The 26,088-nt window shown below is 49.1% G+C and overlaps 1 protein-coding gene across 10 annotated transcripts in view; it reads right to left on the bottom strand.

Annotated features, from left to right (window-relative positions):
* Positions 1 to 591: 591 nt before the first annotated feature.
* Positions 592 to 26,088, bottom strand: part of gramd2aa (GRAM domain containing 2Aa) — a 76,895-nt gene continuing 51,398 nt past the window's right edge. For 8 of the 10 annotated variants that reach the window (XM_038784252.1, XM_038784253.1, XM_038784258.1 and 5 more), the window contains exons 5-12: positions 23,789 to 23,892; positions 21,628 to 21,726; positions 17,998 to 18,069; positions 13,248 to 13,307; positions 11,237 to 11,396; positions 10,714 to 10,807; positions 6,642 to 6,749; positions 592 to 3,874 (exon numbers count right to left, since the gene is read on the bottom strand). In XM_038784252.1, coding sequence (XP_038640180.1) covers positions 3,871 to 3,874; positions 6,642 to 6,749; positions 10,714 to 10,807; positions 11,237 to 11,396; positions 13,248 to 13,307; positions 17,998 to 18,069; positions 21,628 to 21,726; positions 23,789 to 23,892 — 701 coding nt within the window. In that variant the 3' untranslated portion in view covers positions 592 to 3,870. Of the gene's footprint in view, positions 3,875 to 6,637; positions 6,750 to 10,713; positions 10,808 to 11,236; positions 11,397 to 13,247; positions 13,308 to 17,997; positions 18,070 to 21,627; positions 21,727 to 23,788; positions 23,893 to 26,088 lie in introns of those variants that run through there. The other 2 variants (XM_038784254.1, XM_038784249.1) reach the window with 2 other exon arrangements.

Raw genomic sequence — 26,088 nt, forward strand, 5'->3', positions numbered from 1 at the left:
AGCTCACCAGCTGAGACAGCAGGCGGCTTCCCGGGAGATGGAGCAGAAACGGGACTCGAGTGGCAGTTTGCCTCAGGTCAATGTGGCTTTTGAAACATGATTCCGGGATCTCTATAGATCGGAGCCCCCCCCAGCAGAGAGTTCGGCCATGAAGGATTTTTTGGATGGGTATCCATCCCTGTGGTAGAGGGTAAAGAGGCGGGAAGAGTTGGAATCCCCTTTGGGCCCAAAAGGAAATTCGGAAATACATTATTATATTATAATCTTTATTAGTGTCACAAGTAGGCTTACATTAACACTGCAATGAGGTAACTGTGAACATCCCCTAGTCGCCACATTCCGTCGCCTGTTCGGGTACGCTGAGCGAGAATTCGGAATGTCCAATTCACCTAATAAGCACGTCTTTCGGGACTTGTGGGAGGAAACCGGAGCACCCGGAGGAAACCCACGCAGACACGGGGAGAACGTGCAGACTCCACACAGATAGTGACCCAAGCCGGGAATCAAGCCTGCGACCCTGGCACTGTGAAGCAACAGAGCTAGGGTCGATGCAGACAGGTAAGGTCCTGATGGCTTTCCTATTGGGTTTTATAAGAAGTTTGTGGAACAATTAGTCCCTCTAATTTTAGATATGTTCAACGACTCTTGTCACGGGTTTGTTGCCTGTTGCAAGCTTCTATTTCCGTGATCCTCAAGAAAGACAAGGACTTTAAAAAACGTGGGTCGAATCGACCTATTTTGCTTTTAAATGCAGATGCTAAGTTACTTCCAAATGTGTTGTTGCTGAAGTTAGAGCCCTGTCTCCCAGAGGTGATCACGGAAGACCAGACAGGCTTCGTCAAGGATCAACAATTGTCGGCCAATATACGGCATTTATTAAATGTTGTCCTCTGTCCCTCTTCATTGCCCAAACCGGAGGTGGACGCTGAAAAGGCTTTTGATAGGGTGGAGTGGCGATAACTCTTTGAGATTCTTGACAGCTTGAGATTTGGACAAAAGTTCAATCCTGGATTTGTTTACTGTCTAGGACCCCCACTGCTAGTGTTCGCACCAATGCCTTAGTTTGGGTTATTTTCCGCTGAATAGGGGGAATATGAGACAGGGATGTCCATTGTCTCTGCTCCTGTTTGCTTTGGCAATAGAGCCACTGCCATAGCATTTGAATCTTCCAGTAAGTGGAGGGGGGTAAATTGTGGAGGGGTGGAGCAGATCACCTTGTGCGCAGATAATCCTTGTGCACAGATTGCCTGCTTCATTACATTACGGGCCCAGTATGGATGAGATAATGAAGCTGCTTAGGAACTTTGGCTGCTTCTCTGAGGACAGGTTGAATTTGGATAAGAGCAAATACTTCCTGGTTAACCTCCCGGGAAGGGGAGTCCATCTGGGAATGCTACCTTTTCTCCTGGCCAGATCTAGCTTTCGTTATCTGGGAATCCTTGTGTCTCATGATTGGGCCTCGCTTCCTAAATTAAATACTACTCTGGTTAATGGGGTCAAATCTGGCTTACAGAAGAGGAATAGCCTCTCCCTGACCTAGGTGGGCAGGGTCCAGACTATTAAGATCAATGCGCTCCCGGGGTTTTTATTTATTTTTCAACGTCTCTCCACTTTTCTCCCTAAGTCGAATCTGGAAGTGGTGTCCACCCTGAGAATCTGGAAGACAACATTTTAAATTTAGTTCCATGTCTTTGCTGGTCCCTATCTGCAATAATCACTAGCATGCTTGGACTCGACGTTTAGTTCATGGGAGGGGAAGAGTTAGGAGAGATTTGGGGTCCTATTCGTGGAGGGAGGGTTTAGTAATAATAATAACCTTTTATTGTCGCAAGTATGAAGTTGCTGTGAAAAGCCCCTAGTCGCCACATTCCGGCGCCTGTTCGGGTAAGCTGGTACGGGAATTCAACCCGCGCTGCTGGCCTTGCTCTGCATCACAAACCAGCTGTCTAGCCCGCTGAGCTAAACCAGCCCTTTGCGTTGAAGGTTTGCCAGCGTTAAGGAGCTGTTGGAAAAATTTGGACTGCCTGGTTCCAATCTGAGGTGAAGGTGGAATGGGAGGGCGAATTGGGTCCTAGTTTGGATGATGAGGTGTGGGGCGAGGCTCTTTGCTCCACGTCATCTTGCGCTAGGCATAGTGTGATCCAGTTCACCTTTTCTCTGTGGTGGAGGACAGGTGTGAGCATTGTTCTTGGGGGCCAGCTATCCACACTCATACGTTCAGGTCTTGTCCCAAGTTAGTGAAATTTTGGGTCTCATTCTTTCGCACTTAATGTCAATCTGGAGCCATGTTCGCTGGTGGCCATTTTGGAGAAGGTCAAGTACACCATTAGGGGGTCGGCAGAAGGGGTCACCCTAAGATGGCAGCCATTCATTTCCTTTTCCAAAGATATTGTCGCCGTCAGTTATTAAGGGGTTTAGTTTAATGTTGGGGTGTTAAGTTAATTTGTGCTTCTGATGGCGTGTTGTGCTTTTTGTTTTTTTAAAAATTACTTTATCTTAGTTACACAGCCAGGGCTCAGAGTGTGGACAGAGGCGAACCCCTAATCCAGCAACTTGCCTGCTCCAAAAAAACAATTCAAATTGAATCCAAATCATGGTCCCCATAAAGGAGACAGACCAGATCTGAGCCAAAAGGCTCAATCTACGCTCAATCTTAGCCAAAAGGCCGAGAAGCGATGTTGTGCTTTTTGTTATTGTAACTTGAATTAATTGTTTTATATTATTTTGTTTATAATGAAAAAAATTCACAAAAACATATTTATTTTAATCCCCTGCCCATCATGCCCAGTGAATTTCCTGTTATGGAGACTTCCCAATGTTCCTGACCATTCCTCCTCAATGCCCTCCTGCCATTCTCTAGGTGGTTCCCCCTTAGCTTGTTGATTATCTCACATTCTACAGCAAAGATCCTTTCTCCATTTTGCTTTCCTTCTGCTCAGTCTATATGGTTCCCGTCCAGGGCCCCCCCTTGCCATCTCATCCAATCCAATGCTGTCCTCTTATATAGTCGAATATAGGGAGCTTTTTCCATCATTGGAAGGTTTACAAGTGTATCAAAATAAGATGCATCTTTCTGTAATGTGAACAGTCACAGAAGATTCTTCTCAAACGGGGCGTGCAATATTATTCAATCGGCACTCGATAACTGGCGATTATAAATAAATTGAGGCAGTCTCTGGACGTGACTGAGTGTCGGCTCCAGGGACAACGAGATCAATGGCTGAAATCCGGTTTTGCCGAGTGCAGACCGGGGCGATGTGGAGGTGCTGTCTGTGGCACAGGCTGTCGGAAGAGTTCTGCCCGCCTGCAGGCCATCTGCTGCCACGTCAGGTCAAGTCGAGGTTTATTTTCCATCGGCCACGCCCAGTGCTCTCAATGAGTGGGACGAGAGGCGTATTCGTTGTCAGCAACTGTTCTAGCGCTCGCAATACTGCTTTGCAATTTCTGATAGATTCAAGGACAAATAAAGCTGCCGGCGCAACTGAGTTTGTGATAGGATGGCAGAGGTACGCTCTGAAAGATTTTATTCTTTTGAATGGGGTGCTGTCCCAGATTGAGATCGTCCTTAAATAAGGTTGTCAGATATTTAGTCCGAATAAAATCCTCGAGTGACTTTGCGTAATCGCCGCCTCTAATCAAAGGTTTGATGTTGCACGTGATATACATGTCCTGTAATGCAGCAAAAACTCTGTTAGACTCGGTCTCTTTGCTAACAGTAGCCAGGAAATTGATGGCGGTTTCGAGCTCCTCAGAGTTTCGGGAACCTCAGAGTGAGCGATCTTGGAGTTTCAGTGTTGCTGTGGTTTATACCGGGTCCACTCCATAGTCAACTGTGAGCGGACAGTTTCAATGAGCCCTCAGGGATGCGCTTTACCTGGAACATAATGAGAAATAGAAGTGAGTACACCAGATGGTAGCCCAGCTGCCATTCGAAAGGTCACATGTCGCAAATTATATGTGATATATATATTTCATAGAATTTACAGTGCAGATGGAGGCCATTCGGCCTATCGAGACTGCACCAGCTCTTGGAAAGAGCACCCTACCCAAGCCCACACTTCCACCCTATCCCCATAACCAGCAACCCCACCCAACACTAAGGGCAATTTTGGACACTAAGGGCAATTTAGCGTGGCCAATTCACCTAACCTGCACATCTTTGGACTGTGGGAGGAAACCGGAGCACCCGGAGGAAACCCACGCACACAGTGGGAGGACGAGCAGACTCCGCACAGACAGTGACCCAGCCGGGAACCGAACCTGGGACCCTGGAGCTGTGGAGCAATTGTGCCAACAACTATGCTACTGTGCTAGCATATATATATATATATATATCGTTGATTCTAATAAATGAATGATAGATCAACTGACTATATGAACAATTATGTAAAATCAAGCACACAATGCCTAAACATTAGTGTCCATAGAAGCCCTACAGTTCAGAAAGAGGCCATTTGGCCCATCGAGTCTGCACTGACCCCTGAAAGAGCAATCTACATAAGACCAATCCCCTGCCCAACTGCCGTAACCCCACATCTTTGGACACTAAGGGACAATTTTAGCGTGGCCAATCCACCTAACCCGCACATCTTTGGACTGTGGGAGGAAACCGGAGCACCCGGAAGGAAAACCACGTAGACACGGGGAGAACGTGCAAACTCTATGCAGAAGGTCACCCGAGGCTGGAATCGAACCCAGGTCCCTGGCGTTGTGAGGCAGCAGTGCTAACCACTGTGCCACCCTGTTTTTTTGTTCATTCATGGAATGTGGGCGTCGCTGGCTGGGCCGGCATTTGTTGCCCATCCCTAATTGCCCTTGAACTGAATGCTTTGCTCAGCCATTTCAGAGGGATTTAGGAGTCTGCCAAGTTGCTGTGGGTCTGGAGTCACATGTAGGCCAGACCAGGTCAAGACGGCAGATTTCCTTCCCTAAAGGACATTAGCGAACCAGATGGGTTTTTACGACAATTGAAAATGGTGTCATGGTCATCGTTAGACTTTTAATTCAAGATTGTTATTGAATTCAAATTTCACCAACTGCTGTGATGGGATTTGAACCTGGATCTCGGAAACATTGCGCTGGGTTTCTGGATTACTGGTCCTGAAAATACCACTGACAAAGAACAAGGCCAGCAGGGCGGGTTCAATTCCCGTACTGGCTGAGGTTATCCATGAAGGCTCCGCCTTCTCAACCTTGCCCCTCCTTCTGTGCTCGGCAATATCATGACTCTAAGCTCTCAGTTCTGTGGAACGTCTCCACTAATCTCCCCAGTCGCACATCCATTCAGGAATATGGAAACAGACCCTTTGGACAGTCTCGAAACCATCGGAGGCACCACAGCCGGGAATGTTAGCACCAGGAGCATTGATGACTCACTGGGAATCACATACATTGTCCTATTCTTCCTATCAAGAGCAGGATCTCTACACTGGAAACAGTGCGTAACTAAACCTCCCATCACTTCACTAGCATGTTTCAGCTTTTACTCTACACGTTTCTCTGACACTGAATCAGTTGAATTGATTATTGCAGTAGGCCTATAATCTGACAATGAGTGCAATTCATTCACAGATGATTAGAACTTGGAATTTTGTCCTTCATTGCTAGAGGGATGGAGTTTAAGACTAGGGAGGTTATGTTGCAATTGTATAAGGTGTTAGTGAGGCCACACCTGGAGTATTGTGTTCAGTTTTGGTCTCCTTACTTGAGAAAGGACGTACTGGCACTGGAGGGTGTGCAGAGGAGATTCACTAGGTTAATCCCAGAGCTGAAGGGGTTGGATTACGAGGAGAAGATGAGTAGACTGGGACTGTACTCATGGAATTTAGAAGGATATGGGGGGATCTTATAGAAACATATAAAATTATGAAGGTAATAGATAGGATAGATGCGGGCAGGTTGTTTCCACTGGTGGGTGACAGCAGAACTAGGGGGCATAGCCTCAAAATAAGGGGAAGTAGATTTAGGACTGAGTTTAGGAGGAACTTCTTCACCCAAAGGGTTGTGAATCTATGGAATTCCTTGCCCAGTGAAGCAGTTGAGGCTCCTTCATTAAATGTTTTCAATATAAAGATAGATAGTTTTTTGAAGAATAAAGGGATTAAGGTTTATGGTGTTCAGGCCGGAAAGTGGAGCTGAGTCCATAAAAGATCAGCCATGATCTCATTGAATGGCGGAGCAGGCTCGAGGGGCCAGATGGCCTACTCCTGCTCCTATTTCTTATGAACGGCAATGGGAGAGCCTCGAAGAACCAGAGGGCGTCGAACAAGATTTTCTGTCCATTCATTTTGAAATACTCCTCCTCCAGCTGATGATGTGGCAGAGAGTATGAGACCAAAACCCCTGCCCGATTCTGGAGAGTGGCACCAGACCCATCTCCTATTGTCCGAGATTCGGAACGGCACCAGGCCCACTTCCCATTGACCGAGAATGGCAATGGACCAGACCCATTTCCCACTGTCTAGAATGGGAGAGTCACCGGACCCATTTCCCACTGTCCGGAATGGGAGAGTCACCGGACCCATTTCCCACTGTCCGGAATGGGAGAGTCACCGGACCCATTTCCCAGTGTCCGGAATGGGAGAGTCACCGGAACTGAAGCAACATTTTTCTCTGGATTAGATACCAGGCTCCGACCTTACCTCTTGTGGGCTAGGGATTGAGAAGCTGCGTCCAGCAGTCCCAGCTGCTGTTCCAGGGAGTAAACCCGGAATGTCATGTAGATCGAGGACGCCAACAGAATAATAACTCTAGGGAAACAAACATTCTCTATTGGGCGAATCCACAGAATTGAAATGACACACATTCACATTTCACCCAACCTCCCACATGTCATGCTACGCAGACACACACAGAATGATATACAGGTAGGCATAGACAAGCAGCTAATGGACACAGAGAACAGGACGTGACCAATAAGCAGGCAGGACACTCAGGGGTGGGATCTGACTATGAAAGACACGAGGCGCTCACACCGCCTCTTTCCACTGGTGAACATCTAGAGAGTCAGTCAAGGGTGTTGTTACAATCTCACACCTCCACCTTGTGGCTAAGAGCTAGTCTGGTTCAGTCAGACAGAGCAACCACACTTAGGTTAGCAGAGTCGAGCTCACAGAGAACTGTGCTAACTGTGCTATTAGTTCAATAAATCAGATTGAACTAACTTCAAGGTCTGGAGTATCTTTTTGATCTAAGCTGCATCCAGTTGCAGCCAGTGTTATCCCAGTGGACCTAACATGACGTCACACAGAAGTTTGAAAGTAACATCTTCCTTCCAACATAACGGTCAACAGTTTCTCAATAGAATTTCATAGAATTTACAGTGCAGAAGGAGGCCATTCGGCCCATCGAGTCTGCACTGGCTCTTGGAAAGAGCACCCCACCCAAGCCCACACCTCCACCCTATCCCCATAACCCCACCCAACACGAAGGGCAATTTTGGACACTAAGGGCAATTTATCATGGCCAATCCACCTAACCTGCACATCTTTGGACTGTGGGAGGAAACCGGAGCACCCGGAGGAAACCCACGCACACACGGGGAGGATGTGCAGACTCCGCACAGACAGTGACCCAAGCCGGGAATCGAACCTGGGACCCTGGAGCTGTGAAGCGATTGTGCTATCCACTGTGCTACAGTGCTGCCTAATCTCGGATAAACGTCCAGAACGTACTAAGGGGTAAAAGTTTGAATGTTTCAGGAAAGCACAGGCACATTGTCAATTATTTCCTGGCTGATTAAATCTTAAGATCTAAATATACCCTTCCTGTGTGAATGACTCCGCCCCGTAACCAGCCAAGCTCAGAGAAAAGCAAAACACAGCCAATCGGAAATAGAAACAGGAAATGCTGAAAATACTCAGCAGGTCACAATCATTATCACCCACTGCTGTCCACAAAACATGGGAGCCGCGGTTTGGATCTGAAACTGTTGACCTTAATGTCGAGACCTTTAATTCTTAAGCCCTACCCCCTCACTTCCCTCGTCCTGTCTCTGCCTGTTTAAAACCTGCCACATCTCTAACTTTCTCCCATTCTGATGAAATGTCATCAGCAGCACCCCCCCCCCCCCCCCCCCCCACCGGCCACCACCTCATGAGTCCCAGCCTGCCATCGCTCATGTGTTGCCTGGATCCCTCAGCAATACTGAGCCTCAAGTGGGTGCATTACCAGCAGCTGCCACCGCCTCCCCCAGTGGTGCTGCCGAGCAAGGCACAGTTGCCAGCCTGTGATTGGCTGACAGATCTTGGAGCCATCCACCGCTTCGCAACGCTGGGTCTGTCAGTCAGGCATCAACTGCCTGACAACCAGGAATCCCCCCACCCCAGAAGTCCACAAGCAACTGTAGCCATCTGGGATGGCCACTTCCAAACGATCCCGGGAAAGATGGCCACCTGCAAAGGACCATGGGAAATATGGTCAACCCAGGACTCAGACTCTCAGAGCTTATGTGTATTGGCAACTCAGATAACTAGATGCTATCGAAACCCCCAGCTATTTTGCATTCTAATGGCCCATTTCCCCAGAACAAAAGACCTGTACTCAGGTAACAGATACAGATACAGACTAATCGGCGCCACTCCCTTTGCTCAGGGAGCCCAAAAAGCCACGGTCAATGACCGCTCAGGTCACGCCCCGCCATCAAGGTACCTGCCCCTTTATTGGCCAAAATTGAAGGCAGTAATCGGAGCCTGCCGAATTATTGAGTCCAAAGCTAAGGACCGCCCATAAGAGTGCGAAACCCCAGAGGGATAAAAATAGACACAGCCATGTGGTCGGTCTCTCTTGGCCCCGGCCTACGCCTAAAACCAAGTGTAGCATTACGACCAGACAGATATGTTCTAGACCAACGATCGCTACCAGACGGATGAGCCCAGCAGAAACAGAGCCACTTCTTCCACCCAAAGAGGTGTACAGTTTAAAGAGGCGTACAGTTCTGGTCGCCTCATTATAGAACATAGAACATAGAACATAGAACAGTACAGCACAGAACAGGCCCTTCGGCCCTCAATGTTGTGCCGAGCCATGACCACCCCACTCAAACCCACGTATCCACCCTATACCCGTAACCCAACAACCCCCCCCCCCCCCTTAACCTTACTTTTATTAGGACACTCCGGGCAATTTAGCATGGCCAATCCACCTAACCCACACATCTTTGGACTGTGGGAGGAAACCGGAGCACCCGGAGGAAACCCACGCACACAGGGGGAGGACGTGCAGACTCCACACAGACAGTGACCCAGCCGGGAATCGAACCTGGGACCCTGGAGCTGTGAAGCATTTATGCTAACCACCATGCTACCCTGCTGCCCTAATTATAGGAATGACGTGGAAGCTTTGGAACGGGTGCAGAGGAGATTTACCAGGATGTTGCCTGGTATGGAGGGAAAATCTTATGAGGAAAGGCTGATGGACTTGAGGTTGTTTTCGTTAGAGAGAAGAAGGTTAAGAGGTGACTTAATAGAGGCATACAAAATGATCAGAGGGTTAGATAGGGTGGACAGCGAGAGCCTTCTCCCGCGGATGGAGGTGGCTAGCACGAGGGGACATAGCCTTAAATTGAGGGGTAATAGATATAGGACAGAGGTCAGAGGTGGGTTTTTTACGCAAAGAGTGGTGAGGCCGTGGAATGCCCTACCTGCAACAGTAGTGAACTCGCCAACATTGAGGGCATTTAAAAATTTATTGGATAAGCATATGGATGATAAGGGCATAGTGTAGGTTAGATGGCCTTTAGTTTTTTTTCCATGTCGGTGCAACATCGAGGGCCGAAGGGCCTGTACTGCGCTGTATCGTTCTATGTTCTATGTTCTATGTTCCACCCAGCCACGCAAGATCCAAACAAAGGCCTTGTTCATCTGCAAAGAGCCGGTTGCCCTGAAGTTAAGTACAGGGTATTGTAGTCGTTAGGTATAGTTTAACTTGTAGTGTTTTGTGTTGCATGTCAAAGTAATCATTGTGTGTAAATAAACTATCTTTGAACTTGAGCTGACTAACTGGTTGTTGGGTCTTTGATCGATATCTGGTAAAGCCTTGTGGTGGTTTCTGATACCTGGCAACTCTAAAAAGCAATATTATCATTAATAACTGCCATATCCAGTTAATTTGGTGCCGATTGATGGGCTAGTATTCCATTCATCAAAAAGAGCATCATTATTAATTGGCAACATTACTCCGGTGCCGATTGGCAACACAACCCAGACAAAGTTTCCTTTGTGTGCTTCCTGCATGGTGAGTTGCCTGTGCCTCCTTGATCCTGAGGGAGGCCTGTAGTATATAGGTCTGGCACAGAACGGGTTAAAATGGGACTGGGAACAGTCACCCATAGCTTGACCCATAGAAACACATGACCCAAGTCTAGAGGGCAGTGTTGCGCTGGACAGAGATGTGCAGTGTTGCGCTGGACAGAGATGTGTGTAGAGGCAAGCACGGAAGCTCCTAGCTTAGATCTTATACTGTAGATCTGTATATAGTTACAAGTAGTTAAAGAGCACAAGATCAGAGCCTCCCCATGACACCTACTGAACTACACACATCTTACAACAAGATCCACTGCTGCCCGGTTAAGTGCCTGATTGACGCTTACATCAGCGGGTCTTCCATAGAAAGGGGGCCTCTCACTGGCAACCCAGCTGGCAGACGGGATCCCCGTCGCCTCCGTAATGGACGAAGGTGGGTCAATAACACCAGGATGCAATGCCCAATACTTACATCACAATTAATATCCTGAGAATTCTGTATTCCACTTTCCCAATCCTCTCAACAGAATCCAATTCAAATGTTTTTTCTTTTCTCACCACTCTTTCTAAAGAAAGGAAACAAAGAGATATTAAACATGGGGGAAGTGGGAGGTGGTGATGGGCCCATCTTGCACAGTTTGTTGGTTTTAACACAAGATAGATCAAATCTCTAGGCCTCTACATTATTGCCATTCTCTGTGGTCCTTCATTCAATCCGATTTGTTGAAGTTATTCTCCAGTTATCGGCAAGTTACTTCACAAACATCGACGCACCGTTAATATCAAATGGTTTTAGGAATTGTGCTTTCAAACAGAGTTTACAGATTGCTTCTATCGCCGGTATCGTTAAAGCTATTAAAGTTCAAAGTTGCTCAGGGACTTTAGGAACCCGCTGTACAAATTCACGCTTGCGTTAGTGTCCCCGTGCGCACATGGAAAGACACGTCCGTCCCACACCCAACCACACCCACAATGTTGGTACAAGCACCACTAACCTCGAAAGGTCTGACTGTTGTAGCTGGAGCTCTCTGCCTCTGGAGAACTTAGGCTGCTGGTGGAGTTCCCCAGCAGGGACTGATACTCTGTTTCTGGCAGTGAAGACGAGGAGCCGTTGGCTATTTTCCTCTTCCAGTCCATACGTAACCGATAGTTTTCCTGAGAAACAGAGGAGAAATCAATGTCCCCCAGTCACTTAACCACATACTCTGCACTGGAGTGGGGGGGGGGGGGGGGGGGGGGGGGGTGCTCTTTCAGAGGCTCGGTGCAGACCCGACGGCCAAATGGCCTCATGTCGGGATTCTATCAATACTTTCTGTGTGTGTAACAGGTATTATTCACCGTGTTGTAAAATGTCTGCTCCATGCTTCCAGCTTAGTGGTGGACAGCCTATGCCCGGGGCTCACATACGACCCATTTGGGTTCTGAGTGCAACCCACGAGACAGAATCTTGCCTGTTGAACACATGCAGGGTTGGCACATTCGGCTGATTCCCTTCTGTGCAGTTTTTTTCCCCACCGGTATGACTGAGGTGATTGTCATATGAAGCGAGGGCAAGCAAAATGAACTGCGCACTGTTGTTTTTTTAAATTCATTTACGGGACGTGGGCATCATTTGGTTCGGACAGCATTTATTGCCCATCTCGAGTTGCCCTTCAGGAGGCGGTGGTGAGCTGCCTTCTTGAACCGCTGCAGTCCCTGAGGTGTAGGTACACCCACTGTGCTGTTAGGGAGGGAGCTCCAGGATTTTGACCCAGTGACAGTGAAGGAACGGCCAATATATTTCCAAGTCAGGATAGTGAGTGATATGGGGGGGAACTTGCAGGTGGTGGGGTTCCCTGGTACCTGCTGCTCTTGTCCTTCTAGATGGTAGTGGTCACGGGTTTGATAGATGCTGCCGAAGGAGCCTTGGTGAGTTACTGCAGTGCCTCTTGTAGATGGTACACACGGCTGCCACTGTTTGTCGGTGTGTGGAGGGTTTGAATGTTTGTGGAAGGGGGGAAGAAATCAAGCGGGGCTGCTTTGTCCTGGATGGTGTTGAGCTTCTTGAGTGTTGTTGGTGCTGCATTCATCCAGGAGAGTATTCCAATACATTCCTGACTTGTACCTTGTAGATGGTGGACAGGCTTTGGGAGGGTGAGGAGGTGAGTTACTTGCCATAGGATTCCTAGCCCTTGACCTGCTCAGGTAGCCACAGTATTAATCTGGCCAGTCTAGTTCAGTTTCTGATCAATGGTAACCCTCAGGATGTTGGTAGTGGGGGGATTCAGCGATGGTAATGCCATTCAATGTCAAGGGGCAATGGTTAGATCATCTCTTATAGGAGATGGTCATTGCTGGCACTTGTGTGGCGTGAATGTAACTTGCCACCTGTCAGCCCAAGCCTGAATACTGTCCAGGTTTTGCTGCATTTGGACATGGACTGCTTCATTATCTGAGGAGTGATGAATGGCGCTGAACATTGTGCAGCCATCTGCGACCATCCCCACTTCTGACCTTATGATGGGAGGTCTTTGACGGTAAGAGATGTGCACCCACTTTGCATTGTTTTTTACCAATTGAAGTTATTGATTGTGCTATTAATATATAAATTATTCCACATTTTCTATAATTCGTTATGAAATATTCCGCATGTCTTAAATGTATTTAATCTTATTAATGGGGTCATAGTTTTTGAACAAGCCCCATTTCAATCTGAGATGAAGGTGGGCCACTTACGCACCCACTCACTAGCCCAGGTTGCCCATCACTGTTCTAGATCTTTCTACAGTTTTGCTGACTTTCCTCTGAGTCCACACCCAGGCTTAACCCATCAAGCATAGTGAGCATCAGTAGTAAACAGGCTCACATAATCAACACACAGAGCTATTGCACACTACAGGGAGGGTGCTGTCACTGTTTAGTCAGCACCAACATTCCAGCTTGGAGCATCCTTGGGAATAGAAGAAAAAATGGAGGGAAACAAGTTAAGAATGTGGAAAAATCTTGAACCAATGGAAAACAACTTACCAAGGGTAGGGAATCACACGTATCCGGGCACGGGCTCACACTCAAACTCTTCTTACTGTCCTGGAGGGACAAGAAATGACACAGTTAGCGCAAGAGGAAAGAACGATCACACTAACCACTGAGGTCAACCTGCGGCTGAAGCTCAGGTCCGGGACGTTGACAACTTTCTCATGTTTTTTTTTGTTGTTTTTTAAAATAAATTTAGTGTACCCAATCATTTTTGGCCAATCCACCTAGCTTGCGCATTTTTGGGTTGTGGGGGCGAAACCCACGCAGACACGGGGAGAATGTGCAAACTCCACACGGACAGTGACCCAGAGCCGGGATTGAACCTGGGACCTCAGCGCCGTGAGGCCGCAGGGCTAACCCACTGCGCCACTGTGCTGCCCGTTTTGTTTTTTTTAAAAAAAAGATCAGGTTGTGGCCAGCAAACAATCCAAACCTGGAGCGTTAGCCGTGTATCAGTCATGGAGTTCGGGATTCAGGTATCATTCTAAGGTTCGAGTACAAACACCGATGTTCCAGTGCAGCATTGAGGGGGGGGTTGCCATCTGTCGGAGATCTCGCCTACCCACTGAGGTGGATATGACAGGCCCCATGGCCACTATTCTGAAGAACACAGGTATCGACATCATGAGGACAGAGATTATCTGGGTCATTCTCACATTGCTGTTTGTGGGATCTTTCTGTGCACAGTTTGGCTGCTGCGTTTCCTACGCTCCGGCAGCGACTACACTTTAAAGGTTCTTCATGGACTATAAAGCGCTTTGAGGTGTCCGCTGATTGTGAAAAGCGGCATATCAGGAATAGGCCAGTAGGTGTCACTATTCTCAAATGTTTCTGATAAAAGGGACGCCTACGAATCCGCTGGAGTGGGCAGAGGGCAGCCTGTGTACGTTTACGGCGGGATTTTCCAGGCCTACCCATTGGCAGGATCTTCCGGTCCTGCCGATGGATCTTCCGGTCCTGCCATTGGATCTTCCGGTCCTGCCGATGGATCTTCCGGTCCTGCCATTGGATCTTCCGGTCCTGCCATTGGATCTTCCGGTCCTGCCGATGGATCTTCCGGTCCTGCCGATGGATCTTCCCGTCCTGCCAATGGGTCTTCCGGTCGTGCCGATGGATCTTCCGGTCCTGCCGATGGATCTTCCGGTCGTGCCGATGGGTCTTCCGGTCCTGCCGATGGATCTTCCGGTCCTGCCGATGGATCTTCCGGTCCTGCCAATGGGTCTTCCGGTCGTGCCAATGGGTCTTCCGGTCCTGCCATTGGATCTTCCGGTCGTGCCGATGGGTCTTCCGGTCGTGCCGATGCCCACCCACCCCCCACCTCTTTACGAAATGAATGAAATGAAATGAAAATCGCTTATTGTCACAAGTAGGCTTCAAATGAAGTTACTGTGAAAAGCCCCTAGTCGCCACATTCCGGCGCCTGTTCGGGGAGGCTGGTCACCTCCATCTTGGGAAAACACCGGGGGGGCGGGAGGGGGGAGGGTCCCGCCATTTGGTTGCTCGTTGCTGTTGATATGTTTATTAACTTACAATATGGAAAATGCAATAGTCTGAATTCCGGAGGAAAAATAAGTCGTCAATTTTCTGCCTTATCGATCTCAATGTGACTGAGCAGGTATACCGCTTGGGGTTCTTCAACCACGATATGGAGTTCTGACAAAGGAGTTCAACAAGGTGCAGTTTCCATGGTGCCGTTACCTGACAGAGCACGTTATTGAGTTAACGATACACATCCCTCCCTGACCCAACCACATCATCGTACACACATTCACCAAACTTCCCCCCCCCCGCCACAGACCAATTAGACAGGACAGAAACCCCATGTAGATCGCCCATCAGTTCTACTTGACCAGATTGGGCAGCACGGTAGCATAGTGGTTAGCACAGTTGCTTCACAGCTCCAGGGTCCCAGGTTCAATTCTGGCTTTGGGTGACCGTCTGTGTGGAGTCTGCACGTTCTCAAATGTCTGCGTGGGTTTCCTCATGGAGCTCTGGTTTCATCCCACAGTCCAAAGATGTGCAGGTTAGGTGGATTGGCCATGATAAATTGTCTTTAGTGTCCAAAATTGCCCTTAGGGTTGGGTGGGGTTACTGGGTTATGGGGGTAGGGTGGAGGTGTGGGCTTGGATGGGGTGCTCTTTCCAAGAGCCAGTGCAGACTCGATGGGCTGAATGGCCTCCTTCTACACTGTAAATTCTATGAAAATTCTAGATTTCCTTTGTCATCGCAAAAAACAAAACCTTAGCGGGATTAATGGGAACGTCCGGAATCTGTAAATGTTTTGCTGCTTTTCGCGACAAAATGTATTAAATTTATCTGCATCACATAGAATCATAGAATTTACAGGGCGGAAGGAGGCCATTCGGCCCATTGAGTCTGCAGCGGCCCTTGGAAAGAGCACCCTATTTAAGCCCACACCTCCACCCTATTCCTGTACCCCAGTAACCCCACATAACCTTTTTTGACACTAAGGGACAATTTAGCACGGCCAATCCACCTAACCTGCACATCTTTGGACTGTGGGAGGAAAGCGGAGCACCCGGAGGAAACCCACGCAGACACGGGGAGAAAGTGCAGACTCCACACAGGCAGTGACCCAAGCCGGAATTGAAGCTGGGACCCTGGCGCTGTGAAGCAACAGTGCTAACCACTGTAAATGATTAACCGCTGCCAGAAACAGGAGTGTGGCCATTTTAATACTATCAACATTCTTAGGCAGTTCCTCCAGACCGAGGATGTCTTGCTTTCACTCCGGTTCGCTGGGTTCTGAGATGACCGTTAAGTCCAAAGTGTGATCTGTCGGCTCCGCCACGTGTGGGACAGGCAGCAAAGAAAGGTACAGCACAGGAACAGGCCCTTCGGCCCTCCAAGCCTGCGTCGACCATGCTGCCTGTCTAAACTACAATCTTCTACACTTCCCGAGTCCGGATCCCTCTGTTCCCATCCTATTCATGTATTTGTCAAGGTGCCCCTTAAACATCACTATCGTCCCTGCTTCCACCACCTCCTCCGGCAGCGAGTTCCAGGCACCCACTACCCTCTGTGTAAAAAACTTGCCTCGTACATCTCCTCTAAACCTTGCCCCTCGCACCTTAAACCTATGCCCCCGAGTAATTGACCCCTCTACCCTGGGAAAAAGCCTTTGACTATCCACTCTGTCTATGCCTCTCATAATTTTGTAGACCTCTATCAGGTCGCCCCTCAACCTCCGCCGTTCCACTGAGAACAAACCGAGTTTATTCAACCGCTCCTCATAGCTAATGTCCTTCATACCAGGCAACATCCTGGTAAATGTCTTCTCCATCCTCTCTAAAGCCTCCACATTCTTCTGGTAGTGTGGCGACCAGAATTGAACACTATACTCCAAGTGTGGCCTAACTAAGGTTCTATACAGCTGCAACATGACTTGCCAATTTTTATACTCAATGCCCCGGCCAATGAAGGCAAGCATGCCGTATGCCTTCTTGACTACCTTCTCCACCTGTGTTGCCCCTTTCAGTGATCTGTGGACCTGTACACCTACATCTGACTGTCAATACTCTTGAGGGTTCACTGTATATTCCCTACCTGCATTAGACCTTCCAAAATGCATTACCTCACATTTGTCCGGATTAAACTCCATCTGCCATCTCTCCGCCCAAGTCTCCAAACAATCTAAATCCTGCTGTATCCTCTGACAGTCCTCACCGCTATCCGCAATTCCCCCAACCTTTGTGTCGTCTGCAAACTTACTAATCAAACCAGTTACATTTTCCTCCAAATCATTTATATATACTATAATTATATATGTAGCACAACTTCAAAATAAGGGGAAAGCCACTTAGGATTGAGATGAGGAGCAATTTCTTTACACAGAGGGCGGTGAATCTTTGGAATTCTCTACCCAGAGGTTTAAAGCAGAGATTGATAGACTTTTGATTAACAATAGAGTAAAGGGTTTTGGGGACAGTAGGTGTAAAAGACAGTGAAGTGTTTGATCAGCCATAATGGCGGAGCAGGCTCGATGGGCTGAATGGCCTACTATTCCTATGGTAGAGGCTCCAATCTCTTTCCATCGCACAGCTTTTTAAAAATAAAGTCAGAGTACGCAATTATTTTTCTTTCCAATTAAGGGCCAATTTAGCGTGGCCAATCCACCTACCCTGCACATCTTTGGGTTGTGGGGGTGAGATCCACGCAGACACGGGGAGAATGTGCAAACTCCACACAGACAGTGACCCAGAGCCGGGATTGAACCCAGGTCCTCCACGCTGTGGGGCAGCAGTGCTAACCACTGCGCCACAGTGCCGCCCTACTTCCATTACGTAGCTGACCAGAAATCTCTCCCACTCTTAGGACTTGCCACTGGCGCGTGTTGGAAGCCGTTGAGGCCGATACTCAACTTGTTCGGTCAAGTTATGAACTTGGTCGTCACGTTCTGCGATGGGACTTAAACCTGGAGCCTCTGATTCAGGGACGGAACCACGAGCCACTGTGCAACAAGACCTCTTTCAATCTCGCTCGCGTACTCAATAAGACTTTCAACAGGCGTCAGGATCCACTGAACAAAATAAGCACACTGGATTGCAAGGAAAATGCATCAAAGCAGGGGAGGAAAGGTCTGAAGGAGTTTTGACGGAAGGTTTTGGCATTTTAGCTCCTTGTTCAATGGTGAGATTCGCTGATCAGTGGATTTCCAGCAGGGGGCAGCGAAGGGTGCCAGGACAGGGCAGGAAAAGACCAGCTATGATTCAGATCCTACCTGTAAATGCGAGCAGACGTGTTTCAACACGTCATAGACACTGTCTCTCGAGATGAAGGACACAAAGATGTACTGCAGCGACAAAAAAACAGAGAGCTTTGTTTAAACGGAGCACAAATCGAAACAACAATAACGACTTGCATTTATATAGCGCCCTTGAGGCCGGGAAACATCCCAAGGTGTTTCAGAGAAATATTATCCAACAGAATTTAACAATGAGCCACAGAGGGAGATATTAGTTCAGATGACCGTAGGTTTGTTCAAAGGGGGAGGTTTTAAAGATGGAAGTGAGGCAGTTGTTGGGGGGGGGGGGGGGGGGGGGGGGGGGAGGAAGTGTAGGGAGGGAAGTTCAGAACTTGGGGGCCTTCACAGCGGGAGTCACGGCTGCCAATGTGGGAGCGATTTAAAATGGGTCGAGAGGCCAGCATTAGAGGAGCGCAGAGATCTCGGAGGGCTGTAGGAGCTGGAGGGGATTTGGGAAAGGGGAGGCCATGGCGGGATTTGGAAACAAGGATAAGAATTTTAAAACGGAAGCTTTGGCAAACCGGGGACCTGCATAGGTCAGTGAGCACAGGGGCGTGATAGGTGAACTCGAGTTAGTTTGGACATCGGAGCCGAGTTCTCTGATGACCTCGCGTGTAGGGAGTGTAGCAGGCTGACCAGGTAAATGTTGGAATAGTCAAGTACAAAAGTCAACAAGGACATGGACGGGGATTTGAGTGAGGGGTGAAGTTGGACGATGGTACAGAGGTGGAAATAGGAGGTCTTAGTGATGACGATTTGTGGCCAGAAATTCGTCTCAAGGTCAAATATTTTTTTAAAATATAAATTTAGTGCACCCAATTAATTTTTTCCAATTAAGGGGCAATTTAGCGTGGCCAATCCACCTACCCTGCACATCTTTAGGTTGTGGGGGTGAGACGCAAGCAGACACGGGGAGAACGTGCAAACTCCACACAGACAGCGACCCGGAGCCGGGATCGAACCTGGGACCTCGGCGCCGTGAGGCAGCAGTGCTAGTCACTGCGCCGCCTTCCAGGTCAAATATACTCTTTCCTTCAGTCGGGGAAACTCACATTCTTGATAGCTCCATGATGTATTTTACAATTCCTCAATCTTTTACATAGAAGGTACTGCACAGAACAGGCCATTCGACCCAAAAGGTCCATGCTGCCCTTATCGCCAACATGCGAGCCTTCACAACCATCTTCCCCTCACACTATCAACATAACCTTCTAGCTCTTCCTCCTTTGTAGTCTCCTCCCGCTTATTCTAAAATGGATCAATTCACAGCCTCTTTGTATTTTATGTATTTAACCTCCGAAGAAATTAATTAAACATTTTCATCCTTGCCCAAGCGATTATTTTCATTTATTTTTAATTTTCCTTTGTTCCCATCTGCTTCTGTATTTTTTTTTTTGGTGAGGCAGATTCCTATTTCTCTCGTGTATTGAGCTGACAAGGCATTGTTGAGGCCCAGCGGTTCCAGCCCCAGAGTCCTGTTTTGTTGCTAAGGGCAGAGGTCCACTCGGCGCTCCTCAAACCTCCATTCCCTTCCGAGGGAAGAAATTCCTCCTCATCTCACTCCTGCCACGGCCTACCCGTGAACAATAATGAATAGTCTGTGGCCGGCTGCAGTCGACGTGATTAAGGTGCTTTTTCCAGTCGAGGCCTGACACAGCTGAGTGGCTCTGCTGGGCCATTCCAGAGGGCAGAGTGCTGTGGGTCTGGAGTCACAAGTAGGCCAGGCTGGGTAAGGCCAGCAGATTTCCTGTGCAGTGTTCATGCAAATTCAGCCAAGGCCCCAAAATGTGACTCCTGAGCGTTACCATAGGATCACAGAATTTACATTGCAGAAGGAGGTCATTCGGCCCATCGAGTCTGCACCGGCTCTTGGAAAGAGCACCCCACTGAAGCCCACATCTCCACCCTATCCCCATAACCCAGTAACCCCACCTAACCTAAGGGCAATTTAGCACGGCCAATCCACCTAACCCTGCACATCTTTGGACTGTGGGAGGAAACCGGAGCACCCGGAGGAAACCCACGCACACACGGGGAGAACGTGCAGACTCCGCACAGACAGTGCCCCAAGCCAGGAATCGAACCGGGGACCCTGGAGCGGTGAAGCAATTGTGCTAACCACTATGCTACCATGCTGCCCTGTGGCCATTTGGAACAGGCGTGAATAGAGACAGAAATACCGGCTCCTGCGCCTGTCTCCCATTGATGAGAATATCTCCACACGTGCCCATTTCAGGGCAGCACGGTAGCATAGTGGTTAGCACAGTTACTTCACAGCTCCAGGGTCCCAGGTTCGATTCCCAGCTGGGTCACTGTCTGTGCGGAGTCTGCACGTTCTCCCCGTGTCTGCGTGGGTTTCCTCCGGGTGCTCCGGTTTCCTCCCACAGTCCAAAGATGTGCGGGTTAGGTGGATTGGCCATGCTAAATTGCCCTTAGTGTCCAAAAAATGTTAAGTGGGGGTTGCTGGGTTACGGGGATAGGGTAGATACCTGGGCTTCAGTGGGGTGCTCTTTGTAAGGGCCGGTGCAGACTCAATGGGCCGAATGGCCTTCTTCTGCACTGTAAATTCTATGTTTCCTTTTAGCCTCCAACTGCACACTCCCAGGAAGCCTGAATCCTTAGCAACAGGCCGATAGGCCCCAGGCTCGGGATTTCCTCAATCTAACTCCAGGGACACAAGTTCACAGCAGCTGCGGGAATTTAAATGTAATTAAAGAATCTGGAATAAAATGATCGTCTCGTTGATAATGATCATGAAATTGTTGTAAAAACGTGTCCTGTTCACTGTTCTCCCTGTTGGGGAGAAAACCTTACCCGGGTCCAGCCTACAGACCCACAGCAGTGTGGTTGACTGTTAATTACTCCCTGAAAAGGCCCAGTAGGTCACTCAGTCACATCAAACCGCAACAGGAAAACGCTCCTTCACCGTGTGGATTGCAGCGGCTCAAGACAGCGGCTCACGACAAACCTCTGAAGGGCAATTAGGGATGGGGAACCAATGCTGGCCGTGCCAAAAACACCCACATCTCCGGAACAATTAGATAGAAAGGGCCGGATTCTCCGTTCCCCCCAGTCGCGTGTTTCTTGGCGTTACGCCGTTTGCCGGGATTCCCTACTCCCGCCACATGTCAGCGGGATTTCCCATCAAAGCCACCACACGCCGCCGGGAAAACCATGGGCAGGGGTGCGCTGTCGCGGGAACAGGGAATCTGAACTTGCGGGGAATTGCGGCCAAAGTCTTTTGGGGACATGATTACACGTCCAAACCGCGTGCACGACAGACGTCGAGCAGTGTAGGGACCGGCAGCGGAATTCTCTGCCGACGGGATTCTCCAGTCCGCCGGCAGCATACCCACGCCCCGCGTATTTCCCGAAGGCCTAGGGTGGCCACAATGGTCGGCTGCGGGACCGAAGAATCGCGCCCGGGTTGTCCAAGGAATTTCAGTGGCCCGCACCTTTCCTCGTGGGTCACCGCCGTTTTAGGATCTGCCTCATGGACCTCCTCTGAACTGGATGTAAAGCCTTTCTCTCGGGGTTCCTTGTCGGCACTCCACTCCAACCCAGTGGAGGGCGAGTGGTTGGACACGAACCAAGTGCTGGCCTCACCTTCTCGTTGGAGCTTGTCCGGATGACCAGGCCGTTGGGAAGCAGACCTCCCGTCCGGTGTTTCTTGACCAGCACGACTGACGTAACCGAAACCGTGACCTGTAAGATTTAGAAGTGGCGACGGTTAGGTTCTTTCTGCCATTTCTTGTGTCAGTTTCAGGGACCGCGGGAAGGGATGAAATGAAACAGGAGCCAGGACACAAAATGGACGCTGTCCGTGTTACAACACAGCCGATATTCCGATCTATTGAAATTTATGGGACTGAAGGGCCGTGTACCGGGTGATCGATGAAATGCTGGCCGATATTTCCCTCTGGCGGCTATCATCGTCGTGGGCGGGACAGGAACATTTCGAGAGTCAATCGGCTATTGGCCGCTCCCCAGATATTCCTATCCTGCCCAGGATGATGGTAGGACTGGGAAATCTGCCCTGGGCTGCTATGTCCATATCCAGTCTTTCTCCTTCATTTTTTCCAGACATTTTTTTAATATAAATTTAGAGTACCCAATTCATTTTTTCCCGATTAAGGGGCAATTTAGCATGGCCAATCCACCTAACCTGCACATCTTTGGGTTAGAACATAGAACAGTACAGCACAGAACAGGCCCTTCGGCCCTCAATGTTGTGCCGAGCCATGATCACCCTACTCAACCCACGTATCCACCCTATACCCGTAACCCAACAACCCCCCCCCCCCCTTAACCTTACTTTTATTAGGACACTACAGGCAATTTAGCATGGCCAATCCACCTAACCCGCACATCTTTGGACTGTGGGAGGAAACCGGAGCACCCGGAGGAAACCCACGCACACAGGGGGAGGTCGTGCAGACTCCACACAGACAGTGACCCAGCCGGGAATCGAACCTGGGACCCTGGAGCTGTGAAGCATTTATGCTAACCACCATGCTACCCTGCTGCCCTTAATTGTGGGTTGTGGGGGTGAAACCCACACAGACACGGGGAGAATGTGCAAACTCCACACGGACAGTGACCCAGAGCTGGGATCAAACCCGGGACCTTCGCACCGTGAGGCAGCAGTGCTAACCACTACGCCACCGTACTGCCCTTATTCCCCAGACATTTAAACTAAAATATATGTTTATAACAGGAGATCAATGTTGTTAAAGTTAATCATTTCTATTACTATGACTCTGTTGGGAATTTTAATCTCGTGTGATTTATTCATCAGTTTTTGTAGTTATTAGTGAAGCACAACTGTTGGCAGAAGAGTCTGGTCAAAGGATATGGTATCTTGGGCTTCAGAAATAACGTCATTGACTACAAAAGCAGGGAGGTTAGGCTGAACCTTTCTAAAGCTCTGGTTAGGTACCAACTAAAGTGTCGCATCCAGTTCTGGTCACCACACTTTAGGAAGGATGGCTGAAATTTTCCAACCACTTCCCATTGGTGGGATTCTCCAGTCCCGCCAATGATGACCCTCCACAGTGCAGCAGGGGCGGGGTACGGAAACCCTTGTAGACATCGGCTGGACTGTAAGATCCCGCCATTAGCAGGGGGGAATCGCACTCGATGTGAGGGTCCTCGAAAGAGAGAGAGAGAGGGGGGGGAGGGGGGTGTATGGTTCCAGGAATGAGGGGTTTTAGTTCAGAGGTGAAGCTGGAGACGCTGGGGATGTTCTGGGGGCAAGATGGAGATTTGATGGAGATCTATGCACAAAGTTGTGACAGGTTTAGTTGAGGTTGAGATAGGAAAAGTGCTTCCATTAGCTGAAGGTGCAAAGACAGGGGACACAGAGTTAAGATTTTGGGCAATACACATGGAGTGATGGGGAGGTGGGGAGATGTAAGGAAGACCTTTTTAATGCAGCAAGTGGTAATGACCTGGAACTCATTGCTGACGTGCGTGGTGATGAATGATTTGGAAAGGAAAGCGTGCGGGCATTTGATGAAATTAAATTTCCTGGACCACGGGGCTTGAACGAGGGAACACGGTTGCGTGGATTGTTCCACAGAGAGCTGGCATGGACCCGATGGGCTGAATGGCCTCCCTCTGTGCTGTGAATGACTCAATGGGCGGTATTCTCCAGCCCTTCCACCGGCAGGGTCTTCCAGATGTACTGCCCCCATCCCCTTTAGATTCGCTGGCTATGTATTATAAATATGAAATGAGCTGGATGCCATTCTCATCAGTCACACACCTTAATGTCCTTTCCAAAGAAGCTTGCGTAGAAGCAGAGCCAGTTGCTGGAGATGTAGAAGCGACCCTGGATCAGGATATCTTTCTGGAACGCACAGGAATAGACTGTGTGGAGGGACAGAAGGAACAGAGAAAAAGTATCAAACACAAATCTCGTGCTGTGCTTCACATTATCTTTGGAGGCGAGACATACTGATGTTGAATTGTGGAACACATTCCCTAGTTCTGGTTCCCTGGGGGATGTTATCTCACACCAAGAGTTCACCGCCAGAGGGTTAGCCTCTAGTATCTGGGTAACTCACTTTGACAACAGAGGGTCCCCTGAATCATGAATGTCAGCCTTCAGCCAATTCAATCACTCCACGTGATACCGAGAAAGGGCTGAAGGTACTGGATACTGCAAAGTCTATGGGCCCTGATAATATTCCAGTAATCGTACTGAAGACATGTGTTTCAGAACCTACTACGCCCCTCGCCAAGCTGTTCCAGTTCAGTGACAATACTGGCATTTATATCCGTGGAGATTCCGGGCAAGGACTATTGCCCATGTCGTTTATCCTGCATCTGGAACCATTCGATACTCCGATTTCTAGTGTTCCAGTACAGCTACAATACTGGCATCTACCCAGCAATGTGGAAAATTGCCCAGGTATGTCCTGTACACAAGAAACAGGACAAATCTAACCACAATTACTACCACATCTGTCTACTGTTGATCATCAGTAAAGTGATGGAAGGGCAGCAGGGTAGCATTGTGGTTAGCACAATTGCTTCACAGCTCCAGGGTCCCAGGTTCGATTCCCGGCTGGGTCACTGTCTGTGCGGAGTCTGCACGTCCTCCCCGTGTGTGCGTGGGTTACCTCCGGGTGCTCCGGTTTCCTCCCACAGTCCAAAGATGTGCAGGTTAGGTGGATTGGCCGTGCTAAATTGCCCTTAGTGTCCAAAATTGCCCTGAGTGCTGGGTGGGGTTACTGGGTTATGGGGATAGGGTGGAGGTGTTGACCTTGGGTAGGGTGCTCTTTCCAAGAGCCGGTGCAGACTCGATGGGCCGAATGGCCTCCTTCTGTACTGTAAATTCTATGATATTGTGGGTACCAGGATGCTGAGGTTTTCCAGCATTCTCTGCTTATCTTTGACAAAGAACTTTGTGGACCCTCTCCCACCATCTCCACCTAGGCTGGGTGTCACTTTTTGTCTGATTAATTCTCCTGAGAAGTGGCCGAGGACATTTTCGCCATTAAATGCAAACAGGTGTTGTCTGTGATCTTACTGCATGACAAGAAGGCAGGCGGCATGCTTGGCTTCATTGGCCGGGGCATTGAATATAAAAATTGGCAAATCAAGCTGCAGCTGTATAGAACATTAGTTAGGCCACACTTCGAATATAGGTGTTCAATTCTGGTCGCCACCCAACCAGAAGGATGTTGCGGCTGAGAGAGGGGACAGAGAGATTGACCAGGTTGTTGCCTGGTATGGAGGGCATTAGCTATGAGGAGAGGTTGAATAAACCCAGATTGTTTTCACTGAAACGCGGAGGTTGAGGGGCAACCTGATAGAAGTTTACAAATTATGAGGGACATGGACAGAGTGGACAGTCAGAAGCTTTTATCCAAGGCGGAAGAGTCAATTACTAGGGGACATAGGTTTAAGGTGCGAGGGGCAAAATTTAGAGGAGATATATGAGGCAAGTTTTTTACACAGAGGAGAGGGTAGTAGGTGCCTGGAGCTCGCTGCCGGAGGAGGTGGTGGAAGCTGGGTCGATAGTGACATTTAAGGGGCATCTTGACAAATACATGAATAGGATGGGAATAGAGGGATACGGACCCAGGAAGTGTAGAAGGTTTAGGGTTAGATGGACAGCATGCTCTGAGCAGGCTTAGACGGCTGAGGGGCCGGTTCCTGTGCTCAATGCTCTTTGTTCTTGACCCAGTGATGAACTCCTACCCCACTGCATGAAGCACAATGCCTGGGGTTCTACCCTCTACCAGGGCCTCGACTGGTGGGAGCGTTCAGCAGGAACGCACCCCCTCCCCCACCCCGCCCCTCCACACCACACAAAACATGAATCTGCAAGATTAACGCCAGGGTTTCCAGTCAAGTGGGATCTGGTGATAGCACAAATGAGGTTGTTTTAGCTCAGTTGCACAGCTAGTTTGTGATGGTTTGTGAGACCAACAGCGCGGGTTCAATTCCCATACCAGCTGCGGTTATCCAGGGCCTTCTGAACCTTGCCCCTCGCCCGAGGTGAGGTGACCATCAGGTTAAATTACCGCCAGTCAGCAGCTCTCTCTCTCCAAAGGC

Source organism: Scyliorhinus canicula, chromosome 24 (assembly GCF_902713615.1).
Source record: "Scyliorhinus canicula chromosome 24, sScyCan1.1, whole genome shotgun sequence".
Classification (NCBI taxonomy): Eukaryota; Metazoa; Chordata; class Chondrichthyes; order Carcharhiniformes; family Scyliorhinidae; genus Scyliorhinus; species Scyliorhinus canicula.